This window comes from Pyrgilauda ruficollis, unplaced genomic scaffold (genome assembly GCF_017590135.1).
Source record: "Pyrgilauda ruficollis isolate IOZ18807 unplaced genomic scaffold, ASM1759013v1 scaffold59, whole genome shotgun sequence".
Classification (NCBI taxonomy): Eukaryota; Metazoa; Chordata; class Aves; order Passeriformes; family Passeridae; genus Pyrgilauda; species Pyrgilauda ruficollis.
Genome location: NW_024527599.1, coordinates 3,052,192 through 3,072,876, shown reverse-complemented (window position 1 = coordinate 3,072,876; position 20,685 = coordinate 3,052,192). Strand labels below are relative to the sequence as shown.

The window sequence follows — 20,685 nt, the reverse complement described above, 5'->3', positions numbered from 1 at the left end:
GGGTGAGGGGACGGGGAGGGGATGGGATGGGGACGGGAATGGGGGTGGAATGGAGATCCGGATGGGGATGGAATGGAAATCGGGATGGGGACGGGAGTGGGGATGGGGATGGAGACGGGGATGGAGATCGGGATGGGAATGGGGATGGGGATGGGGACGGGGATAGGGATCGGGATGGGTTAAAGGGACGGGGATGGGAGGGGGATGGAGATTGGAACCGGAATGGGGATGGGAATGGGACGGGAGCCGTTTCCTGCCTGCCCTGACCCCGCTCCCTCCCACTTCCCCGGCCTGGGGAAGGCGTTCCGGGCTGGAGCGAGGGGATCCTCGGGGTCCCCTCCCGAGCCAGAGCGCGCTGTGGCCCTGCAGGTGCTGCGGCACGAGGAGTTCGAGGAGGGCTGCAAGGCCACCTGCAACGGGTGAGTGCCCCGAGCACCCCGTGCTGCTTTATTGGCAGTAAAATCAGGGTTGTGTTGTCTTTTATTGAATTGCTTCCCTTGGAACCTACAGCCCCCCACTCTGTGCAGGTGTGGGGCTTGTATTGAACGTAAATACCACATCTCTAGATTGGTATTAAGTGAATTATTTCTCAGCTTGCCAGGAATTACATCCAGTTCCACTGATTGTTTATGTAAGCGTGGCACTACCAAGGTTCTTGAGTTAAAAATCCCTCCTGGTAGCCCCAAAGGCTTTTGTAAAGAAAAGGGAAAGAAAGGAAGAAGAAAGAGGAATGCATTTCTTTCTGAAGAGAATGGAATCTTACATTTGGTGCCCTTTCCTACTTAGCAATAAGGAGGTGATTACATAATTGCAGCTAATGAGCAGCCTGTGCCCTTAAAGCACTGTTAATGAGGTAGAATTGCTTTTATCATATGGCCATGAATGACAGCCTGGGGTCAAATCTGCCATGATCTCACTCTAGAAATGCAGCTCCTCCTTGAAACACAAATACTTGCTGCTCTTGGTGGTTAACTTCAATACTAATGACATTAAAACATGGATAATGTGGATATTCCAGCCCTTATGATGGAAAATGGAGCAAGACCATGGTGGGCTATGGACCAGAGGACAATCACTTTGTGGTAGAGCTGACTTACAATTATGGCATTGGAGAATATCGCCTGGGCAACGACTTCCTGGTGAGTTCCACTCCAAGCAGCCACCCCTTCTCATGATAAGCTGATTGACCTGAATAATTAGAAGCTCATTTGTTGTATGGGTTGTGCCTGCTGCTTTTTTTTTTTTTTTTAATGCTCTTTGGTCCTAAACACTTCAGCGTTGCTTTTGTGGTTGTCTCCAAGATGGAAGAGCAGATTTGTGCTCACTTAAATGTCCAGGAAACACTTTTGGAGCTCTGCCTCTGCTCTTTGTGTAGGATAGCTGGTATTTGCTGCCAGATCCAGCATGGAATGCTGAGCTAGGAAGGACTTGCTGCAGGAAAACACTCTTATATTTATTATTTTAATCATTTTTTTTTGTGATTTAGTGGCTGGCAGCAGATGGAGATCTCTGTTTGCTGTGTGAAAACGGGTGATGTCTCTGCATCCACCCCATGGGCTGTGTTGTGTCCTCTCTAGGGCATCACTCTGGTGTCCAGCCAGGCTGTGAGCAATGCCAAGAAGATGGGGTGGCCCCTCAAAGAGGTCACCTCTGGTGTCTTTGAAGCTGAAGCCCCAGGAGGATACAAGTTCTACCTGGAAGACAAGGAACAGCTCAAGCAAGGTGAAATATTTACCCCTACTGGTGTTCAGCAGAGATTTACCAGTGGGGTATCAGAGTGTGTTTATTTTGATGGCATTTTGTAAAACAGAACACTTTTTAAATGATTTTTTTGATACTTCTGAAGAGTACTAGTGGCATTAACTGTGGGTTTAAACCTATAATATGTTTGTAGCTAATTTGAAATTATTGCAATCCTCAAGATCCCGTGTGGAAGGTAACCCTGGGTGTCTCAAACCTGCAGAAGTCTGTGAGCTACTGGTCTGGTTTGCTTGGGATGAAAATATATGAGAAGGATGAGGAGAAGCAAAGGGCTTTGCTGGGCTACGCTGACAACCAGGTCAGTCCTTGGAAAAATCACTAGAAAAACTTCTTGTTTACTGAGAACAGAATCTTAAAAGGAAAAAAGTTCTTAATTAGAGCATTGAGTGTTTTAGTTGAAGCTGTATACACTCAGCTGTGCTTTTACAAAAATCAAAGCTGTGGTTTGCTCTGGCTTGGTGGGAAAGGTGTGGATGGGGGATTTTGGAATCACCCACATCCTGGAGGAAAAGCTGCAGCCTGGAGAGCAGTGGAGCAGTGTCCCTGCAAGCCAGGCTGGGTTTTTTTCCCTGGAGCAGTGCAAGCTGGAGCTGAGGGCTGTTGGAGGAGCAGTGGATCACGGGACAGCGTTCGGCCGCATCGCCTTCTCCTGCGCCAAGGACGAGGTACCAGCCCCACTTCCCTCAGCCCCTCCCCATTTTTATTATCAACAAAACAATCCTGAGCAGATAGTTCATCTTCTTTGCAGTCAGGCAATTTCATTTTGTTTGCTGTTTCCAGCTGCCAAGCATTGAAGCCCTGATGAAAAAGGAGAATCAGAAGATTCTGACGCCCCTGGTCAGCTTGGACACGCCAGGCAAAGCCACGGTGCACGTGGTTATTCTGGCTGATCCTGTGAGTGACCCTGCAAACACTGACTGAGCTGGGCTGACACCTCTCCTTGCCCTGGGTTATAACCAGCTGCTTCCTTTCAGGATGGCCATGAAGTCTGTTTTGTGGGAGATGAAGCGTTCAGAGAGCTGTCCCAGGTGGATCCTAACGGTGACAAGCTGTTGGATGACGTAAGTGACTGCAAATTCATTTTCTTCCTGATTAGGAGTGACTGCAAATTCATTTTCTTCCTGATTAGGAGTGACTGCAAATTCATTTTCTTCCTGATTAGGAGTGACTGCAAATTCATTTTCTTCCTGATTAGAGATACCTGTAATTTGTAAGTGACTGCAAATTCATCTTCTTCCTGATTAGGAGTGACTGCAAATTCATTTTCTTCCTGATTAGAGATACCTGTAATTTTCTCATAAAAAAGAAATATATTAAAAATTATTTTTTAATATTTTTATTGTTTTTATTAATTTTATATATTATTTTTCTTCCTGATTAGAGATACCTGTAATTTTTCTCATAAAAATAAATATATTTGAAATTATTTTAATTTATTTTTGATTTTCATATTTTTCTTGTTTTTATTAATTTTATATATTATTTTTCTTCCTGATTAGAGATAACTGTAATTTTTCTCATAAAAATAAATATATTTTAAATTATTTTAATTTATTTTTTATTTTCATATTTTTCTTGTTTTTATTAATTTTATATTATTTTTCCTGCTGGTTAAAGATACCCGTAGAGATACCTGTAATTTTTCTCATTAAAAAAATTATATTTTAAATTATTTTTATTTATTCTTTTTATTTTTTCATAATTTTATTATTTTTATTATTTTTATATTATTTTTCTTCCTGATTAGAGATACCTGTAGAGATACCTGTAATTTTTCTCATAAAAAGAATTATATTTTAAATTATTTTTGTTTATACTTTTTATTATTTTCATAATTTTATTATTTTTATATTATTTTTCTTCCTGGGTAGAGATACGTGTCATTCTTCTAATAAAAATAATTATATTTTAAAATTATTTTCATTTATTATGTTTATTATTTTTCATACTTTTATTATATTTTATTATATATTTGTATTTATTTAAAAATTGAACCGATTTAATTATTATTTTATTATATATATCCATATATTATTATTTTTATAATTTAAAAATTTTATTTTTAAAATTTCATTTTTTACTCATAAAAAACTGAGTTTTTCCTAGAAACAAATCACCCAGGCTTGGTAAGGAAAATAAATCAGTTTTTAAAGCTCACTTGTTGCCCTGGGTGGAGTTGCCCAGCCTCACTCTTGGCATGGTCACATTGTTTGCTGTGGCAGAGAGCATTGCTCCTCAGTGTCAGTTCTCCTTACTAGTGGCTAAAATATAATATAATAAAATATAATGATAATATTTACCCCTCCAGAGAGCTTTCCTCCTGTTCTGAGCGCGTCCCCCTGTGTTTGTGCAGGCCATGGCTGCAGACAGCAGTGACAAGTGGTTTGCTGAGCACAACAGAAAGAAGATTTCAGCTTAGCTGGGAGAGGAGGAATGGACTGGGCTGCTCCTCCGTGCCTTGGAGCTCTTCCCAGAAAATGCCAATCCTGCTTCAAGTGCTGCCTTCCCAATCAGAAGGTGCTGGGATGTCCCGTGGTGGTTTATTTTTTGGGTTGATTTGAGCTGTTGTCTCTGGATTTCAGCTGCTCTCTGCCTTTTTCACATCTCCTCCTTCCAAAAGACAGCAGCAAAGGAGCAGCTTGGCTTCAAAAGCAGGGATCAGGAAAACCTCACATTTCTGTGGTGTTGTACTTGAAAGAAAGGTGAAGAGACACGTTATTTTCTGATTAATTAATTTCCTGATTAATTTGCTTTGGCTGTCCTTTATTTGAGGGCTGGAGAGGAGATTTTGAGGAAGCTGTGGCTGCTCTCCAGTGGGGTGTGGGGTGCATCCCTTTCTTGGGAACAAAGAAATGATCTTGCCAAACTGTGGATACTCCACTCCTTGTTTTCATTCCATGGTGTTTCCCAACTTTTTTTTTCCCCCATTTCCAAGGGGAAATACATTCACTGGAGAAGCCCCTGGGGTGTTTCTCACTGGGATCCTGCTGTTGGTGGGGTGGTTTCCAGCCCTTCTCCAGGAGATTTCCACATTCCAGGAGGGAGCTGAGGCTGTGCTTTGGGGTCTGCTGAGGTGCCAGGGGCAGCTTGAATTAAGTTTTGCAGTTAGTTTTTGGTCAGAAACTGCCTTTGGAAATAACAGATCAGGGTTGATTCCTTAGGAATGAAGTCACTCTGCTTTTGCTGGGAATGCAGGAGTCATTCCTGGCATTGTTTGTGCCAGGTACGCTGCTTGACTGCTCATTTTTGTGGTGAAAACCTTAAATAAAACACCTTAAATCAGGTTTTCATCATGGAACTGAAATGAGTTTCACAGGGACGATCAGGCAGTGTTGGCATTTCTGAGCAGGAACTGGAAAAATTCTAACAGGAAAAATTCCTCACTGCGATTTTGTCCGAGCTTTTCAATTCAGTGTTAATGACAGATTTGAATCCTCTTCGTCAAATTAAACACGTTGATACTGGAACATGGAATTAATGAATGAATTAATTCATTCAGCCCAATTCAATTCGTTTTAAGTTTTGAATTCTAGTCATCAAATTAAGCGTGTTGATATTGGAACACGGCAATTAATTAATTAAGCCAAATTAAGTTTGTTTTAATGACGGTTTTGAATCCTATTCGTCAAATTAAACACGTTGATACTGGAGCACAGAATTAATTAATTAAGCCAGATTCAATTCGTTTTAATGATGGTTATGAATCCTCTTCGTCAAATTAAACATGTCGATATTGGAACACGGCAATTAATGAATGAATGAATTAATTAAGCAAAATTCAATTCGTTTTAATAACGGTTTTGAATCCTGTTCGTCAAATTGAACGCGTCGATATTGGAGCACGGCAATTAATGAATGAATTAATTAAGCCCACCTCCGCGCCGCCAGGGGGCGCTGCGGGCGCGCGGGAGGGCGCCGCTCGCGGCGTGACGTCAGCGCACCGCCGTCGTGACGTCACCAGCGCGCGGCGCCGCCATGGAGCCGGCGGAGCGCGGGGCCGCCATGGCGCCGGGCTGTCCCGGGGACCCGTGGGCCGTGGGCGAGGAGACGGCGATCCTGCACGGCGGCTTCCTGCTGGCCGCCCGCCTGCTGCAGCCGCGGCCGCTGCGGGAGCTGCGCAAAGCCGACTGGCCCCGCGCGGGGGTGCCCATCACGGACGCGCTGCGCGAGATCGGCGAGCGCTGCCCCTCGCCGCGGGGCCTGTGGAAGAAGGAGGCCGTGGCCATCGTGTGGGCGAAAATCCTGCTGCCCGCCCCACCCGCCGCCGCGGCGCTGGAGTGCGGCTGGAAGGAGGACGGGTTCTTCTCGGTGGGCGCGATGATCCCCGATGTCAACCACACCGCGCTGTTCGAGCTGGTCAAGGCGCTGGGCGCGCCCCGGCTCTTGGTGCAGCTGCTGCTGGCGCTGCCCCCGGCTGTGTGCCGGGGACAGCTGGAGAGCTTGGTGGAGTACATCTCCAGCGAGACATCCCCGTCGGACGTCAGGTTCTTCTTGGACGTGTGGTGGGAGGTGCTGAAGCACAGGGAGGGACAGGAGGATGCCACGGTGTCGGCGTTCGGCGCTCTCATCCATCAGCACGGCGGGGAGTCCTCCCTGGAGGATGGGCTGCAGCCCCCTAAGAGGTTCAAGGGTGACCCTGGGAGCGCCTCAGCGGCCTCCGGGCTGCCCACGGTGCTGCTGCAGGGGTTAAAGCAGATCCGAGGCAGCATCGCCCAGCCCCGCCTGAGGTGCTACGCCCTGGCCAACCTGGCCGAGCTGCTGTGCCTGTCCTCGGAGCTGGGGCCAGGGGACAGCCCCCTGCCCATCACAGAGCACCTGGCCAAGGTCAGTGCCATGGTCAGCCTCTGGAGCAGTGATGCTGACTGCCAGTACCACCCCTGCGGGCTGGGAGAGAAGGTGAGGGAGGCAGAGAGGAGCATGAGCCTCCTGTGCCTGACCAGACCCTCTCGTGAGGAGCTCTTTGGTGGCTTGGACTTGCTCTGCAGCTTGTTGCAGGCCTGGGGAGAGGAGCTGCAGGACACTCTGAGGGGATCTGAGGAGCTGTGCTTCGAGAGCTACCGGCTGCTGGATGCTCTGGCCAGCCTTGGGAAGAACCTGGATTTCATCTCAGAGACCAGAGAGCTGGGGGAGGGCGAGACACAGGTGGTGTCAGAGCTGACACAGCTCACCAAGGACTTCCTCAGGGACACCAGTGCTGTCCTGGAGGATGTGGACACCAGCCTGGTGTCTTCAGTTGCCATGGCAATCATTGCACAAAGGCTGGACCGCCATGTGGACACGTGCTCTGTTTTTGCATCTGAAAAGACGTGGGCTTTTTCAAAGGCCTGGGTCGAGTGCCTGGTGGAAAACAAAGCTCTGTTCCAGACCCCTGAGCTAGTTTTGAAACTGCTGGAGACGCTGGTGAACTTTGCCACATCCCACCATGACAAGGAGGCCCAAGAGCTGCAGATGCAAGTGACCAAAGCCATCGTGGAGTGTTACACTGGGCTTTCATTGAGTGACAAAAACAAAGTGATCTCAGGTGTCCTGGCGTCCTGGGGTGGCCCAGGTCTGTCCCAGAACGTGCAGGTTGTTAGGGAGGGGTTCCAGGAGGACCTGAATGTGACTTTGAACCAGATCACAGAGAGTGTGTCTGATGAAGGCCTGGCCAGGGCTGTGGATTCCATGGCCAGGCTGATGCTGCTGTCCCCTGAGGCCACAGTGAAGCAGGTTTGTCATCTTGCTGTGGTCAACCTTGGAGCACACCAGTTCCTTGCCCAAATCCTCTGCTCCTTCCCAGCACTGAGCTTCCTGGAGAGCCATGAGGATCCAGGAAGGCCACGCAGCCTGGTGGTGAGGTGTCTGGAGGAGGCAGTGTGGGGGAAGCTTTCCACAGCAAGGGAAGAGGAGCAATTCCTTCAGTTCCTGGCCTTTCTCCTGCAGCCAGGCTCAGCCACCCCCCTCGTGTCACCTGCAGAAGTGACCAAAGCCTTTGTCCTTCCCTGTTTGAAGTCAGACTCTGCTCAGATTGAGCTGAGCCTGCAGATCCTCAGTAAGGTTTTGGGAATACCGTCCTGCTCAGAAGAGCATTGGATCAAATCCTGCCACCCCTTCCCACTTCTCCTCAGCCTCTGCAAACTTCTGGATGGTTACACCAAGTACTGGCATCAGCCTAGGGAGCAGCTCTTCCCTTCCCTGGAGACTAAAGACCTGATTCAGAACATCCTCTGCCAGCTGTGTGAGCTGGTGGGACCAGAGACCGTCCCCTCCTCGGAGCTGTGGGTGCAGTCGCTGGCCTGGCTCCACAGGAAGGTGACATCACTGGACTGGACCGTGGGGCTCCGTCTGAAGAAGCTTTATGGGGACCACTTCAAGAACGAGGTCCCAGCGACGCTGTTTGAGATCTGCAGGCTCCCTGAGGACGAGTGGACATCCCAGGCCTGGCCAGCCTACGGGGCAGGCAGCGGGCTGCTGGCGTGGATGGAGTGCTGCTGCGTGTCCCCAGCGCTCAGGGACACCATGCTGGCGCTGCTCACCGTCAACGTGGACAACCCAGAAGAGGTGAATCTCTTCAGCAAAGGCTTCCTGGTGGCTCTCATCCAGGTGCTGCCTTGGTGCAGCCACGGTGAGTGGAAGAGGCTGGTGCCCGTGGTGGAGCAGCTGCTGCAGAGGCAGGTGCTGCACGTGCCCTACACGCTGGAGTACGTGCAGCACATGCCCCTGCTCAACCTCCGCCCCTTCGCCTGCCACCTGCAGCTCTCCGTGCTCCTCCTGCGGGGCTTCCAGCTCCTCTGCAGCTCCAGCTGCTCCAGCTGGCTGCCACCAGAGGCCTGGCTGCACGTGGTGCAGCTGTACTGCGCCAGCCTCACCGACCTGCTGGCCTCCCTCAAGGCCACGGCGGGAGCCGCGGCTCAGCCCTGCGCGCAGGAGCTGTCCTTCACCTGCATCCAGCTCTTCTGCCACCTGCTGCACGTGGCTGCCATGCTGCCGGCCACGGGCTGCGAGGAGCCACTGCTGGTGGCGGCCCTGGAGGTGCTGTCACAGTACGAGGTGTGCAGCAAGGCTGACGGGTCGCCCTGCGCCGCGCTGCGCAGAGCCAACGAGGGACACTTCCTGCAGTCTGTGACGGACAGCCTGGGGCACGAGGAGCTGCGCAGCACCCTCCTGCAGAAGCTCAGCAAGCTGGGAGCACGCTCAGAGCACTGATCTGGACCTTGTAAGATGTGTAATAAACCCTTAGTTTTCTATTTTGAGTTTATTTCCCCTGCTGTGTTCTCCCGCTAAGCAGTGGAAGTGGCCGTATGATGATGGGTGGGAGGAGCCACTTTGGTTTTCCTCTGGAATAACTGGGCACAGCTGTTCCTGAGCCAAGCTGCCAGTTCTGTGGCTGCAGCCTTGCCTGCTGGCTCTCTGCGTTTACACAGCAGCCTCCAGCATCGAGGAAATCGCTTCCCTCTGGCTGCTTTGCCACCAGCCCTCTCCTAGTCCCCAGAGAATTGCTGGTTTTGCCACGTGCTGCCTGAGGCTGGAAAGCAAGTTGGAGGCTGGGAATCGAGTTGGGTGAGTTCAGGACAGGCAGGAACCTTTGGAAATCCATGTGTGCTGCTTCTGCCCGGAGGTGGGGGTGCAGCAGTAACCCCACATGTAACGCCCCCACCCAGCAATGAACAGCACGTGGAAGAGCCAGCCAGTGGTGTGACTCAGAGAGGAAATCTTTATTGGTCTCCTGACAGTAAATAGGGCAGTGTTAGTGCAAACTGAGGTGCCTCATTGGCTGGGTTTTTTTTTGTCCTTACATAAGGCACGTTATTCGCAATGAAAACAGTGAGATACAACATCTGTAAGGAGTTGCAGGAGTTTGTAACATCAGCTGGTCTCGGTGGTTACTGTGACTGTGGAGTCTCTGTAACAACAACCACAGGTCGGAAGAGGCCCTTCTAGTTTTTTTTACACTCTATCCAGAACAGCAGCTGTGGTTGGGACGAGATCCAACACCCAAAAGATCCAGGTTTTGCAGAGCTTGGCTGCTGGTTTCAGACAGAATGAAAGGCACAGAGTGGTCACAGGTCTCTGGGCGTGGGGGCTGTGCCAGGGCTGTGCCAGTGCACTTCCCTGCCTGGAGCAGGCACAGGAGGCTGCAGGAGGAGGTGGCTGTCCTGGCTGGTGCTGGTGCAGGGGATGAACTCAGCTGTGGTCTGATTGCACACATCCTGTGGTGCAGGGTGGGCTGGGGAGCCTGTACCCATTTTGCTGTGACTAAAAGTGGAAATGGGCTGAGCTGGTCAAGATTCAGCTCTGCATCCTGCTCTGGGGTTGCTGGTTCCTTCTGTGCAGCCCCAGTTCTGTCCCTGGCAGCCTCTTGGGGGTGGGATGGACTGTACAGGTGTTTCCAGGGTGTGGTGGTGCCAGCTGGACAGCAGGGCAGGGCATGCCAGATGGTTTTAAATACCTGCTGAGGGGATGCAGACCAGATAAAAGCAGCTGTGGTTAGGGGAGGGGAAATTGCACCCCTGGCCAAGGAAGGGCTGGGCATAGTCCCCTGTGTGTTGGTGGTGAGACAAGCACTTGGCAGGCTCCTGTCCCCATCCTGCCCTGAGACAGCAGAACCATTCCCATCCTGGCATGAGCTTCTGCCCTCCAGCCCTGCTGGGAGCACAGGAGTCCCCCCAGGACTGTCAGAAGTTTGTAGTGAAAAGCACCATCGGGTGGAGTGGAGCTTAGCCCAGCAGCAGCAGCAGCAGCAGGTGAGGTGCACTTGGGAGGACAGGGGCCGAGCAGGGCTGTAGTGTAGAGCTGAAGTCGGTAAAGGTCAGGAACGGCTCTGCAGAGCTGTGCTGCAGCTCCAGGCCTGCCTGGGGCCGCGGCAGGTCCGGCACAGGCTCCCCATGGCCCGCTCCAGCATCGCAGGCTCATCCGCGCCGGTGTCCGGTGTCAGCGCCGGGGGGGGGGCTGGAACAAACCCCTCTCGTGTAACCTCAGTTCGGCCGTGCCGCAGAGCTGCATCCCGGCAGGAATGTCGTGCTTCCAGGCCGGCTTCCAGGAGAACACAAGCAAAGCCTTCCTAGCCCGGCTGGTGCTGCCTGGCCCGGCGGTGCTTCCAGCGGAGCCGCCGCTCGCCGAGGGAAGGGCCGGGGGCTGCCCTGTGCCAGCCCCTGCCCTTATCAGCTCGGTTATCTGCTCCGGTGGGCGGGAGAGCCGCCGTAGAGCCGGGCAGCCTTGCGGCAGATGAGCCTGAACCAGTAGAGCTGGGGGGCGATGAGGGAGGCGTTGGCGATGTTGCAGTGCAGGGGGATGCGGAACGGCACCAGGTACACCGGGATCCCCACCTGGCGGGCGTAGGCCGCGTACATGAAGGGGAAGAGGAGGATGCGGCACAGGAAGAAGGTCACCAGGATGAGGATCCCGTTCACCTTGTGCAGGAGCGTGTCCTGCATTTTGAGCTGGAGGAGGAAGGAGGTGAATGTGGGGTGAGCAGCATCCCAGAGCTCCGGGGCTCTGGAGGTGCTGGTGAGCATCCAGGAGGGCTGGAGGAAGGGGAGTAGGAAGGTGGGATGGGGAGGGATGGAGGAGGGCAGGGGTGGGAATGAACATGGTGTAGGAGAGGGTAGCACCAGCCCACAGCACAGCCCCCAGTTCTGGGATGCTACTGGGCTTACTGGTGGGAGAAAGGGATGGGACCCTGGGAGGAAGGCAGCACTGCAGGGCAGATTTGTGCTAAAGCTGTGGGGCTGCTCCTCTCTGAGACACCTCCCAGCTCAGGCACTGCCTGGAGAGGGGCTGATGGAGCCTGGGGCAGGAAAAGTGACAAATTGCTGTGGCCTTCCCAGCCCTGAGCCCCATCCCTCCTGACCTACCTGCATGAGGATTTTGCCCAGTGAAACAAAAGGCGTGCTCAGCTCTGCTGTGAAGATGCAGCCCACAAAGAAGTCCCCCAGCTCTCCCCTGAAGTGCTGTAAAGAAAAGCAGCACTGAGCACGGGGCTCTGCAGAAAAGTGACCAGGAACCAACACCCAGCATGTCCAGGGGGTCCTGGACTCCTGCAGCAGCCCTTACCTGGGTGATGGGGGTGAGCACGATGAGGATGAAGAGGTGGTGGGTCACCATCAGCCGCTCCTGCAGCAGGAAGCTCCACACGCTGGCCAGCGAGTGCTTCTTCTCCAGGATCCCTTTCTCCTGGCTCTTGTGCCAGTGGCACAGGTACATGACATAGATGTCATAGGTCATGTAGGGAACCAGCACCCAGACGTATTCCACGGCCAGCCAGTGCCTGGGGAGGACAGCACACACAGAGGCATCACAGCAGCTCTGGGAGGTGGAAGAGTCTTTAGGACTGAAATGGCAGCATTTCAATGGATTTTGAAGCTGAAAGAGGGTGAATTTTAACTCTGTTGGCTCAGCAAGTACAGGCTGACCCAGAGAAAAGGTGCCTGGTACGTGTGGAGGACGGATCTCAGTGCTGACCCCGCTGCTGCTGGGCTGTGCCAGGCACTGAGCTCAGCCTGGCCAAGCACAAACACAGCACTAAGGAAGGACCCTGATTAGCCCCACAGCCAGGTGTTTGCTGCACAGATTCACAGCATTTTTTGGGATCCAGCACCAAGCCAACACCTTTGCACAGGTGATCTCCTCCCTAAGCCCTTGGACCCCCAGAGCTGGTGCTTGGTGGTGGAAACTCCTAATCCTGGGTCTCTCCTGCCTGTCACACTGCACCAGCTGGCTGCCTAACCCAGGGAATGTTTGGGAAACACGTGGAGAGCTCAGAGTTAACCAGGGATGGCTGGCCTGGAGTTTGGAGAGTGAAGCACAAAATATCCAATATAGGCAATAAACCCCCATGAGGCGTTTGTCAGTTGGGAAATAATTGCAGGCAGCTGCCTGTTCCCAAAGCATGTTGGAATCCTGGTTGCACAATCTGGGCAGCAGCAAGCCCTGCTCTGCAGGGACGCCAGCCTCCTTAAAAAGTCCTGCCTGAAATCACACTGATTAAAAAAAATAAATAAATAGACAAAACCACCCTTTGCTGTTGCTTGGAGAAATGTAGCTTGGGGCTCAAACCTCTTTTTGCTCTCTTGCCATCCCAAGAAAAAAAAATTGTTGCGGCAGTTCTGCTCCAGATGGAAAGATGTAAGTGGTGTGAAGCACGGGTGGCAAGTGATTGTGTTTGCAAAACTTGCCCAGGGCTTTGGAGGGCAATTACAGCACCAGCAATATAACGATTGTCTGCCTCTGTAAATAAACTGGCAAATTTTACTGCAACCTTTGTGGTGCTTCCTGGCTTGCTGGCTTGCTGTCATTCTCCAAGGCCTTCCCTGCTGAGCACTGGGCTCAATTTCCTCCAGATTCAAAGAAAATCTAAATCTCTGCCCACAAAGTGTTTGCACAGAGCCCTTGGCCTCGAGTACACCCAGGCAAGCAGACAGCTCTGGGGGAAGGAGGGCTGCTGGCAGCACCTTCTGTCTGTGTGGCTTTGGGATCCATCATCTGCCTTATCTATACAGCAGAAATTTTATTTCAGAGCAAAAAGATAACTCATAGATTGCCTGGGTTAAGCAGGTCTGGGGAATCTGGGTAGATATCATTACCTAGAGCAAGGCAAGATAATTCATATCTGTGTGTTAAAGACAGGTGTGCTATGGCCAGGGTGGCAGCCCTTCCTAAAAATCACCCTAAAATCGGTGTGTGACGGTTGAATTCCAGCTCAGCATAATTATATTCTTCCCTCCTGCAATCTTCTCTGCTAGTCTGGATAATAGCTCTGTTTTTAAGTCTTCTGACCCAGATTACACTATCACTCCTCCTGAAAGCCACTTCTGGGCAGTTTATCTCAGAGCACAGAGGACAGCAGGATTTTCCTTCAGGGCAAACTCTATTCTGACTTTGCCATTTCTGGACTCTTTCAGAAAATCCTTTTGGCATGCCTTGATGCACCTCAAAAATCAGTTCTCACTGGGTCTGCTTGACTCTGGAGCGATTTCAGTTTCCAGCAAGGAGACTCCCTTCCCCTTCAGAGCTGATGATATCTGTATTTTTCTCTCACATACAGCCCATGTTCCAGCCCATCCTTTGAGGACGCTGTGCTGGCAGAGCACCCCCAGGCCTGAGCGAGCTGCTGCTGTTCAGGGGCTGTACAGCCAGCACATTGCCCAACCCTCCCAGCCCAAATGGGGGAAAGAGGAACACGAAACTCATTTTCCTCTCCCCTTTGTACGTGCAAGCCTTTGGCAGAGCACCCTGCAGCCCCGAGCTGGCTGAGCACATCCTTGGCACGCTGCCCGGGGGGCAGTGGCACGGCCTGGGCTCTGCCTTACCTGTCATGCACCACGTTCTTGCAGCTGAGCACCACCGTGAGCCCCGACACCGTTGCCATCGTGGCTTGGACTGTTGACACCAGCCTGAAGTGGACAGAGAGGAAAGGGGTGACCCCAAAAGTGACCCCCCCAGGGGCCGAGGCACAGGGCTGCCACAGGAGAGCTGGTGGCACTCAGATGCCCACTCCGTGCACGCCCCAGCGCCTCGTCACGGCCAGGACGTGTCGGGGTGGCTGTGCCAGGCGCTGCCTCCCGGGGGAATCGTGCCAGGTCCCGTCCCTTCCACCCCCGTGGGTCCGTGGAAACGCTGCCGGTTCCCCGTGGGCAGAGGGAGGGAGAGCTGCAGTGGAGCATCCCCGCCCCGACAACGGTACCGGGCTGCGGGTCCGGCCGGGCAGGGCCGGGCGGAGATGCCCGTGCTCGGGGGGATGCCCGTGCTCGGGGGGGGATGCTCTCACTTGGGGGGGATGCCCCTACTCGGGGGGGATGCCCGTTCTCTGACGGGATGCCCGCATTCGGGGGGGATGCCCTGTTCGGGGGGGATGCCCGTTCTCTGGCGGGATGCCCGCATTCGGGGGGATGCCCACGCTCCGAGCGCTGCTCCTGCCGCCGGTCCTTGCTCCCCCGCGGGATCTGGGCCAGCCAAGGACCGTCCCCAGGAGCGTCACGGCATCGCCGAGTCCAGGCTCACGGCTGGCGGGACTCGGTGCTCTTGGCCGGTTCGGATCGCTGCCGCTCCCGGTCCCTGTGCCCATCCCGGTCCCGGCGGGTCCCGCCGCAGTTCGCGTCCCCTCTCGCCGCTGCCGCCCGTACCTGCCGCTGAGGAGGATGCGGTCCTTGAGGCTCAATCCCGGGGCGGCCCAGCGCAGCAACCGGATGCAGAGGATGAAGAGCCCCGGGAAGAAGGCGGAGGCGAGGGCCAGCGTCCGCCACATGGGGACGAGCGCGCTGTCTCCCGCCGCCGCTTGTCAACAGCCGGCCGGGCGGCGGGAGAGCCCGGCTCGGCTCAGCTCGGTCCGGCTCTGCTGGGCTCGGCTCGGCTCGGTCCGGACCAGCCCCGCCGCTCCCGCCGCCGCCGGGACGCGCCCCGCTCCGCCGGGCGGAGGCTCCGCCCCCGTCCGGTTAAACCCCGCCCACTCGGCGGAACCACGCCCACCCAGACACCTCCCCGGTGCCTCAAGCCCCGCCCGTCCGCGGCCCCGCCCCGCGCGCTGCCGGCGGAAGCGGCGCCGCCATGGAGGAGGACGAGCCGGAGCTGGAGGCCGGGCTGGAGGCGGCGCTGGAGCTGGCGCCCGCCGTGCAGGCCGCCATCGAGCAGGTGCGCCGGGCGGGTCCCCCCGCGCGGGGGACAGGTGCGGGCGCGGCCCGGGGCCGCTCGGTGAGGGCCCGCGGCCGGCTCCGAGCCCCTCCCCGCCGGCTCCGGGCCTTCCGCTGCTGGGCCCGGGGAGCGCTGTCAGCCCCGGGTGGGCTCGGACCGGCCGGGCCCGCTCTGGGGGCTGAGCGTGGCTCGTGGTGTCCCCGTCGCTAATTGCAGACGTGTTCCCGTGTGTGCAAAGCGCCCAGTGCCTGTGGCTCGGCTGGAATGGGGATAATGGAAACGTCCTGGTTTGGCTTGTGGTGAAACACGTCGGGTTTTCATCCAGAGGGTGCGGGCACTGCCCGGGCTCCCCAGGGAATGGGCACGGCCCCGAGGATGCCAGAGCTCCAGGAGGATTTGGGCAGCGCTGCGGGGATGCCCAGGGTGGGATTTTTGGGGGGTCTGTGCAGGAACAGGGGCTGGGCTGGGTGATCCTTGTGGGTGCCCCACACCTCAGGATATTCTGTGATTCCGTGTTCCCTGAAACCCTTTGTGGCACCTGGAGCCCATCGCATGAGAACCCAGGGTCAAACCATGGCTCTTGTCCTCTGTGGCTGAGCCTGCCCTGCCTGCAGCAATCTTTCCATCCCCAGGGCTCTTCCCAGGAGCAGAAGTCTGGGCAGCAGCAGTGTCTGTCTCATAAAGCAGCACTCAAATTTAAGTTTTTGCACTTTCTTGAGTGTTGAGGCTTGTGGGTTGCTTTTGGTGGCCCTCCTGGAAGAGCAAGGGGAGACCTTGAGAACTGACAAATTAAATGGCAGCTTCTAAAGGAGATCTAGAGCCTGTCCAGAGAAAGAATCCTCTGCACTTGTAGACATGAATTTTTGAGCAGTGGAGAGCCCACCGCATGCCTGGCCGAATTATTTTAACAATCATTAAAGCTGTAGGAAAACATTCACCTCCTAAGCACTGGGAGATGCTGGGGATGACACCACCTGCTGCTTTCCAGCTTCCTCTCTGGCACTTCTCAGCCCAATAATCCTGTTGTTCCTGTCAGTGTTCCTTAACCAGTTTTGGGGTGAAAGCTGCCCAGTTCTGGTTAAATGAGCAGAGCTGGCTCAGCTGCCGTGCTGGAAGCAGGGTGGGGAGCACAGGCAGGGCTGGTGCCCCACCAAAGCAGGCTAGCATTTCTGATTAATAGGTTGTGACAGAGCCCTGGGAGTGACAGCTCCTGCAGCTGCTCCAGCTGCCTGCAGCACTGATCCCTATCTGTAGTTTGAGAGGAGCTCCTGAGCAGCCTTTATCTCCCATCTCACCTCTTGTTTCATCTGCTCTTAATACTTGTGGAGATTTGGGGTTTGTGGGGATTAATTGAGTGTGAGTTGTGAGCAGGATGGGCTGGGCGTGATGCTGCAGTTGTGCTCTCACCGTGGGGTGATGTCAGAGCATTTTCTTCTCTCACCACAGCCTCGTGCATGTTGAACTGCTGGCTGCTTCTCCTCGGCCGCGGGAGTGACTGGGAAAGCTTCCCAGGAGGGCTGGTTCAGGCAGAATTTGCTTTTATCTCACAAAACCATTGATTTTACAGTGCAAAATGTGTAAAAGTACAAATGCTTCATGTGCCCAGGTGTGAAGGCTTTCAGTGAGCAGGGGGATGCTGTGGGGTCAGCTCTGCTTTTGTCAGAGGTGTGTTTGCCATGGGGTGCAGAGCTGATGGCTCTGTAAATATGGGACAAATACCAGAATCATGGAATACTTTGGGTTGGAAGGGACCATTTCATTCCTTCCACCATCCCAGGCTGATCCAAACCTCATCCAGACTGACCTTGAACCTTTCCAGTGATGGGCCATCCACAGCTTCAGTGTGCTGGCGGAGAAGGGAAAGCACCACACTTCAGTCTGTGGGGACAAAAAGCAAATCCTGGCAGTTGTGTTTGTGTTGTTTGAACTGCTGAGGAGAGATGAGATCTGTTTGCACCACAGCTGCTCTCTCCCCCTTCCCAAATCATTCAGCAGATTGTGTTTCTCTTCTGTGAAAAGTGGCAAACCCAGGTCTCCAGAGAACTTGTACAGCCACTCCTCAACTCATCACATTTCCTATGGCAGGGCTGTGGAAAGCAAAGCCTCTTGTCTGTCACCATGAGGCCTGGCAAAGCTCCTGCCAAGAGCAGGGCAGAGCCTCAGTTTGTTCCCAGACAGCAGCAAAAGCATCAGCATGGCTTGGGATACAGAGCTCACGTGTCTTGGGAATTCCTGGATGGATGGATTGTGCCAGGGCTGTGTGGGGAATCCTGTGTGTGAATTATCTGTGTTTATCCAGGCTGATATCCACAGGAATTTTGGGAGGTCAGAGCCCTGCAGAGCATGTAGCTGCTCTACTCCTGGCCACTTATTAGAGAAATGCTGTGAAACGCAACTGGAAGTGGGTGCTGAGGGAATTAAAAATCATAGAAACTGTGTAAAGTTACAGAAATCACTGATGATGGTTGATTGTGTTTGTTTTCCTCCCTCTTTCCAGGTATTTCCCAGCCAAGATCCACTGGACAGAGCAGATTTCAATGCTGTGGAGTATATTAATGCTCTCTTTCCCACTGAGCAAGTAAGTAATGCTCCAAATACTCTGACTTCACTTCCACACTTTTTACTATCAGATTTTACTTTTACCCTTTGCTGTCAGGGTAACCTGATAGCAAATGACCAAAGCAGTGTTTAAACCTGTACCCAAACCTTTTATTTTAAACACTAGCACAGGAAATAAAGCTTTAACAATAATAATTTCTTAAATTTGCAGCTCACTGGGTTTGCTGTCATTATGTGGTCCCTTTCCACCCAGAGTGCTTGCTGCAGTTAAAGTCCTGCTTTGATTTGTAGAAATAAATTAATTTTCTGTGTGAATGGAGTAAATGTCATAACTTGCCATATATCAATCATTGATGAGTCCCTGGGGATTTCAGCCAAATCAGGCAGGTCTTGCCTGTACAACATCACTGGAGAATTTGAACCCAGCTGTTTCTTTTGGGATTTAAAGAATGAGATTGCTGTGGGCCCACATCCCTGCATTGTGTTCCCAACTTCAGCCCCAGGGGAAGTTTTGGATTAACCTCTTACCAAACAGAGATGTTTCTACAGATGAATTTGTGTCTTGAGGCTGCTCCACCATGTGCCATGTCTGAGATTCTCTGCAGCACCATGGTTTTGCCTTGCAGCTTTCTCTGGTGCTGTGGCTTGGCTTTTTTCCCTTCGCCAGCAGTGAGGAGCTGTTTCCCCAGCAGTGCCTTCCCTGCATCTCCTTCCAGCCTATTTTCTGCAGGTCTGGGCTCTGCAGGGGGGTCTCAGCCCAAAGGCTCTGTCCCCATGCCCGGTGCCCACTGGAGGTCACTGTCACACCGTTCTGCTGGCAAAGGACAGGGCAGAGCTCAGCGATGGGGGAAGCCTGACCTGTCTTTTTCTGCTCTTTGTGATGTGACAGAGAAGCAGCTGAGTTGTTGTCTCAGTTTTTCCACCTGTAAAACAAAACCATCGCTCTCCTCTTCCCCAAGACCCCTGTGTGATGAAGTGTTTGTGATCACGTATTCCTCTGTAAAACATTCACCATTTCACTTCTCTCTGGTTTATTTATTTTTTTTTCCTATTCCAGTCTTTGGCAAACATTGATGAAGTTGTGAACAAGATCAGACTGAAAATAAGGTAAATATTTCTGCATTTCATTGCATGTCAGGTCTGATTGTCACCAAGGCTTGATAAATGCACCCTTTGTGCTTCAGCTGACAGGATTTGGTTTGTTTAAAAGGCATGGATAGGACCAGCCTCAAATCTAATTATAATCTAAATATAATCTATAATATATTATAATCTAAACAATTCTAATTTTTATATTTCACTTCTATTATGTGCCCTTCAGGCTGTTTAAGCTAATGGGTTGCAAAGTGAAGCTTTGAAAAACAACTAAGAACCAAAAAATACCAAATTTTAGTACAGTTTGAAGGCTGAGTGAGCAAACTACCCAAAAGACTCAATTGCCAAGAATTCATTGGTTTTGGGGTCAGAATATATTGTAAAAACTCTCACTCTTTATTTTTAAATTGTCATTATTGGTCCTAAAAGTACAAAATAAACACAAGTGTGCATGAAATACTTAAATTTTCTGTGCTGCCTGATATTGCCAACGTGAAATGATTGAGACAGCACTTTCATATGTGGGAAGTTGAAATGCAAACAGACAAGGCAGAGCTGACAATATTGCTTAAGGGAACAGGAATGCAAGAAACCCTGGTTAAATTAGGAAATGGATTTTTATTTTTGCAGTAGGACTTTGAAATTGTGCAAGATAGTGCCATTGAACAGAGAGGGAGGGGGGACATAATGAGTTTGGCATTGGTAAGAGCAGGTTTTTTTTGTTTTAAATTGGTTCTGTAGCTCTCAGGACTCCCCCAGTTGTCTGGGTCAGGCTCACAGAGGCTGGGTTTGACACTCTGGGGTTTTTCCTGCAGGAGGTTGGATGACAACATCCGAACTGTGGTGAGGGGACAGACCAACGTGGGACAGGATGGCAGGCAGGTATGTGCAGCCAGGAGTGAGTGCCAGGGCTTCTCAGCTTGGCATGTCACCCTGAGCAATGGCAGAACTCCACTGCTGCTCTTGCTGAGATGTTTCTGTGCCTCTTGCACTGATGAGCTGCTCACTCAGCAGCTGCTCTGACCTGCCTCACCCTCTGAAGGGAAGGGAATGAGGAATTGATTTAAAGATCAAAAGCAGGAGGCCTGTGTGCCACTCTGGAGCTGGTGATAAAACAAGCAGCACTGAACAGGTACCATACATTTGATCCTGGGTGGGGATCAACACAAGGCTGTTTGTCCTAAGAATAATAATAATACAATAATCTTCTAATAATCTAATACAAGGCTTTGTCCTTTTCACTGAGTTGTTTGCTGAGATGTCCCAAGTTGCTGGTCACTGTGCTGATCACTGGCTGCCCCTTCCTCTTGCAGCTCCTGCTCAGCCCTCAGGTTTTCACTTGTTTTTTCACGTGACAGAGGTGTTTGCTGGGGTTCAGTACTGGTGAGCACAGCCTTGTCTGCAGGGGCTGTGGGTGCTCAGCTTGGCCCCTGTGCCAGCTGATTTTGAGGTGTCACCTGGCTTGGCTCTATTTCCTGTCCTGTTTTAGACCAGGGACATTGAACCCTGAACCATCAGTCAGAGTTCCTCAGTGGCTTCTTAATACCAGCTCTAACACTGGCATGGGGTAATGACCCTCTCTATTTTCCACTCCTTGCTGTCACAGCAATTGGTATCTATTTCTAATCTGTTTCTGCCACAGAGCCCTTAAGGGAATTATTTACC

General features: G+C 52.3%; 4 protein-coding genes across 6 annotated transcripts in view; 3 read left to right on the top strand and 1 right to left on the bottom strand.

Annotated features, from left to right (window-relative positions):
• The first annotated feature begins 255 nt into the window (after nt 1-255).
• Nucleotides 256-4,507, top strand: GLOD4 (glyoxalase domain containing 4). Its single transcript, XM_041482917.1, has 8 exons — nt 256-419; nt 1,019-1,139; nt 1,578-1,722; nt 1,923-2,059; nt 2,340-2,426; nt 2,542-2,655; nt 2,736-2,822; nt 4,115-4,507. Exons 2-8 carry the CDS (start codon nt 1,047-1,049, stop codon nt 4,178-4,180), a joined length of 729 nt encoding a protein of 242 aa, XP_041338851.1. The 5' UTR covers nt 256-419; nt 1,019-1,046; the 3' UTR covers nt 4,181-4,507.
• Nucleotides 4,508-4,651: 144 nt separating this feature from the next.
• GEMIN4 (gem nuclear organelle associated protein 4) lies at nt 4,652-9,587 on the top strand. Its single transcript, XM_041482913.1, has one exon. It carries the CDS (start codon nt 5,737-5,739, stop codon nt 8,944-8,946), a length of 3,210 nt encoding a protein of 1,069 aa, XP_041338847.1. The 5' UTR covers nt 4,652-5,736; the 3' UTR covers nt 8,947-9,587.
• On the bottom strand, nt 9,432-15,152 carry TLCD3A (TLC domain containing 3A). Of its 2 annotated transcripts, XM_041482916.1 has the most exons (5): nt 14,862-15,152; nt 14,049-14,132; nt 11,794-12,007; nt 11,595-11,690; nt 10,773-11,180 (listed from the first exon to the last, which is right to left on the bottom strand). In XM_041482916.1, the coding sequence occupies exons 1-5, from the start codon at nt 14,981-14,983 to the stop codon at nt 10,911-10,913; spliced, it is 786 nt and encodes a 261-aa protein (XP_041338850.1). In that variant the 5' UTR covers nt 14,984-15,152; the 3' UTR covers nt 10,773-10,910. The 2 variants fall into 2 exon arrangements, with proteins under 2 accessions (XP_041338849.1, XP_041338850.1); XM_041482915.1 differs by having other exon boundaries at nt 9,432-11,180; nt 11,595-12,007.
• A 106-nt stretch (nt 15,153-15,258) lies between these two features.
• The window catches only part of VPS53 (VPS53 subunit of GARP complex), a 63,166-nt gene continuing 57,739 nt past the window's right edge, over nt 15,259-20,685 (top strand). For both annotated transcript variants that reach the window (XM_041482675.1, XM_041482674.1), the window contains exons 1-4: nt 15,259-15,366; nt 17,864-17,944; nt 18,983-19,032; nt 19,836-19,902. In XM_041482675.1, coding sequence (XP_041338609.1) covers nt 15,283-15,366; nt 17,864-17,944; nt 18,983-19,032; nt 19,836-19,902 — 282 coding nt within the window. In that variant the 5' untranslated portion in view covers nt 15,259-15,282. The remainder of the gene's footprint in view (nt 15,367-17,863; nt 17,945-18,982; nt 19,033-19,835; nt 19,903-20,685) is intronic.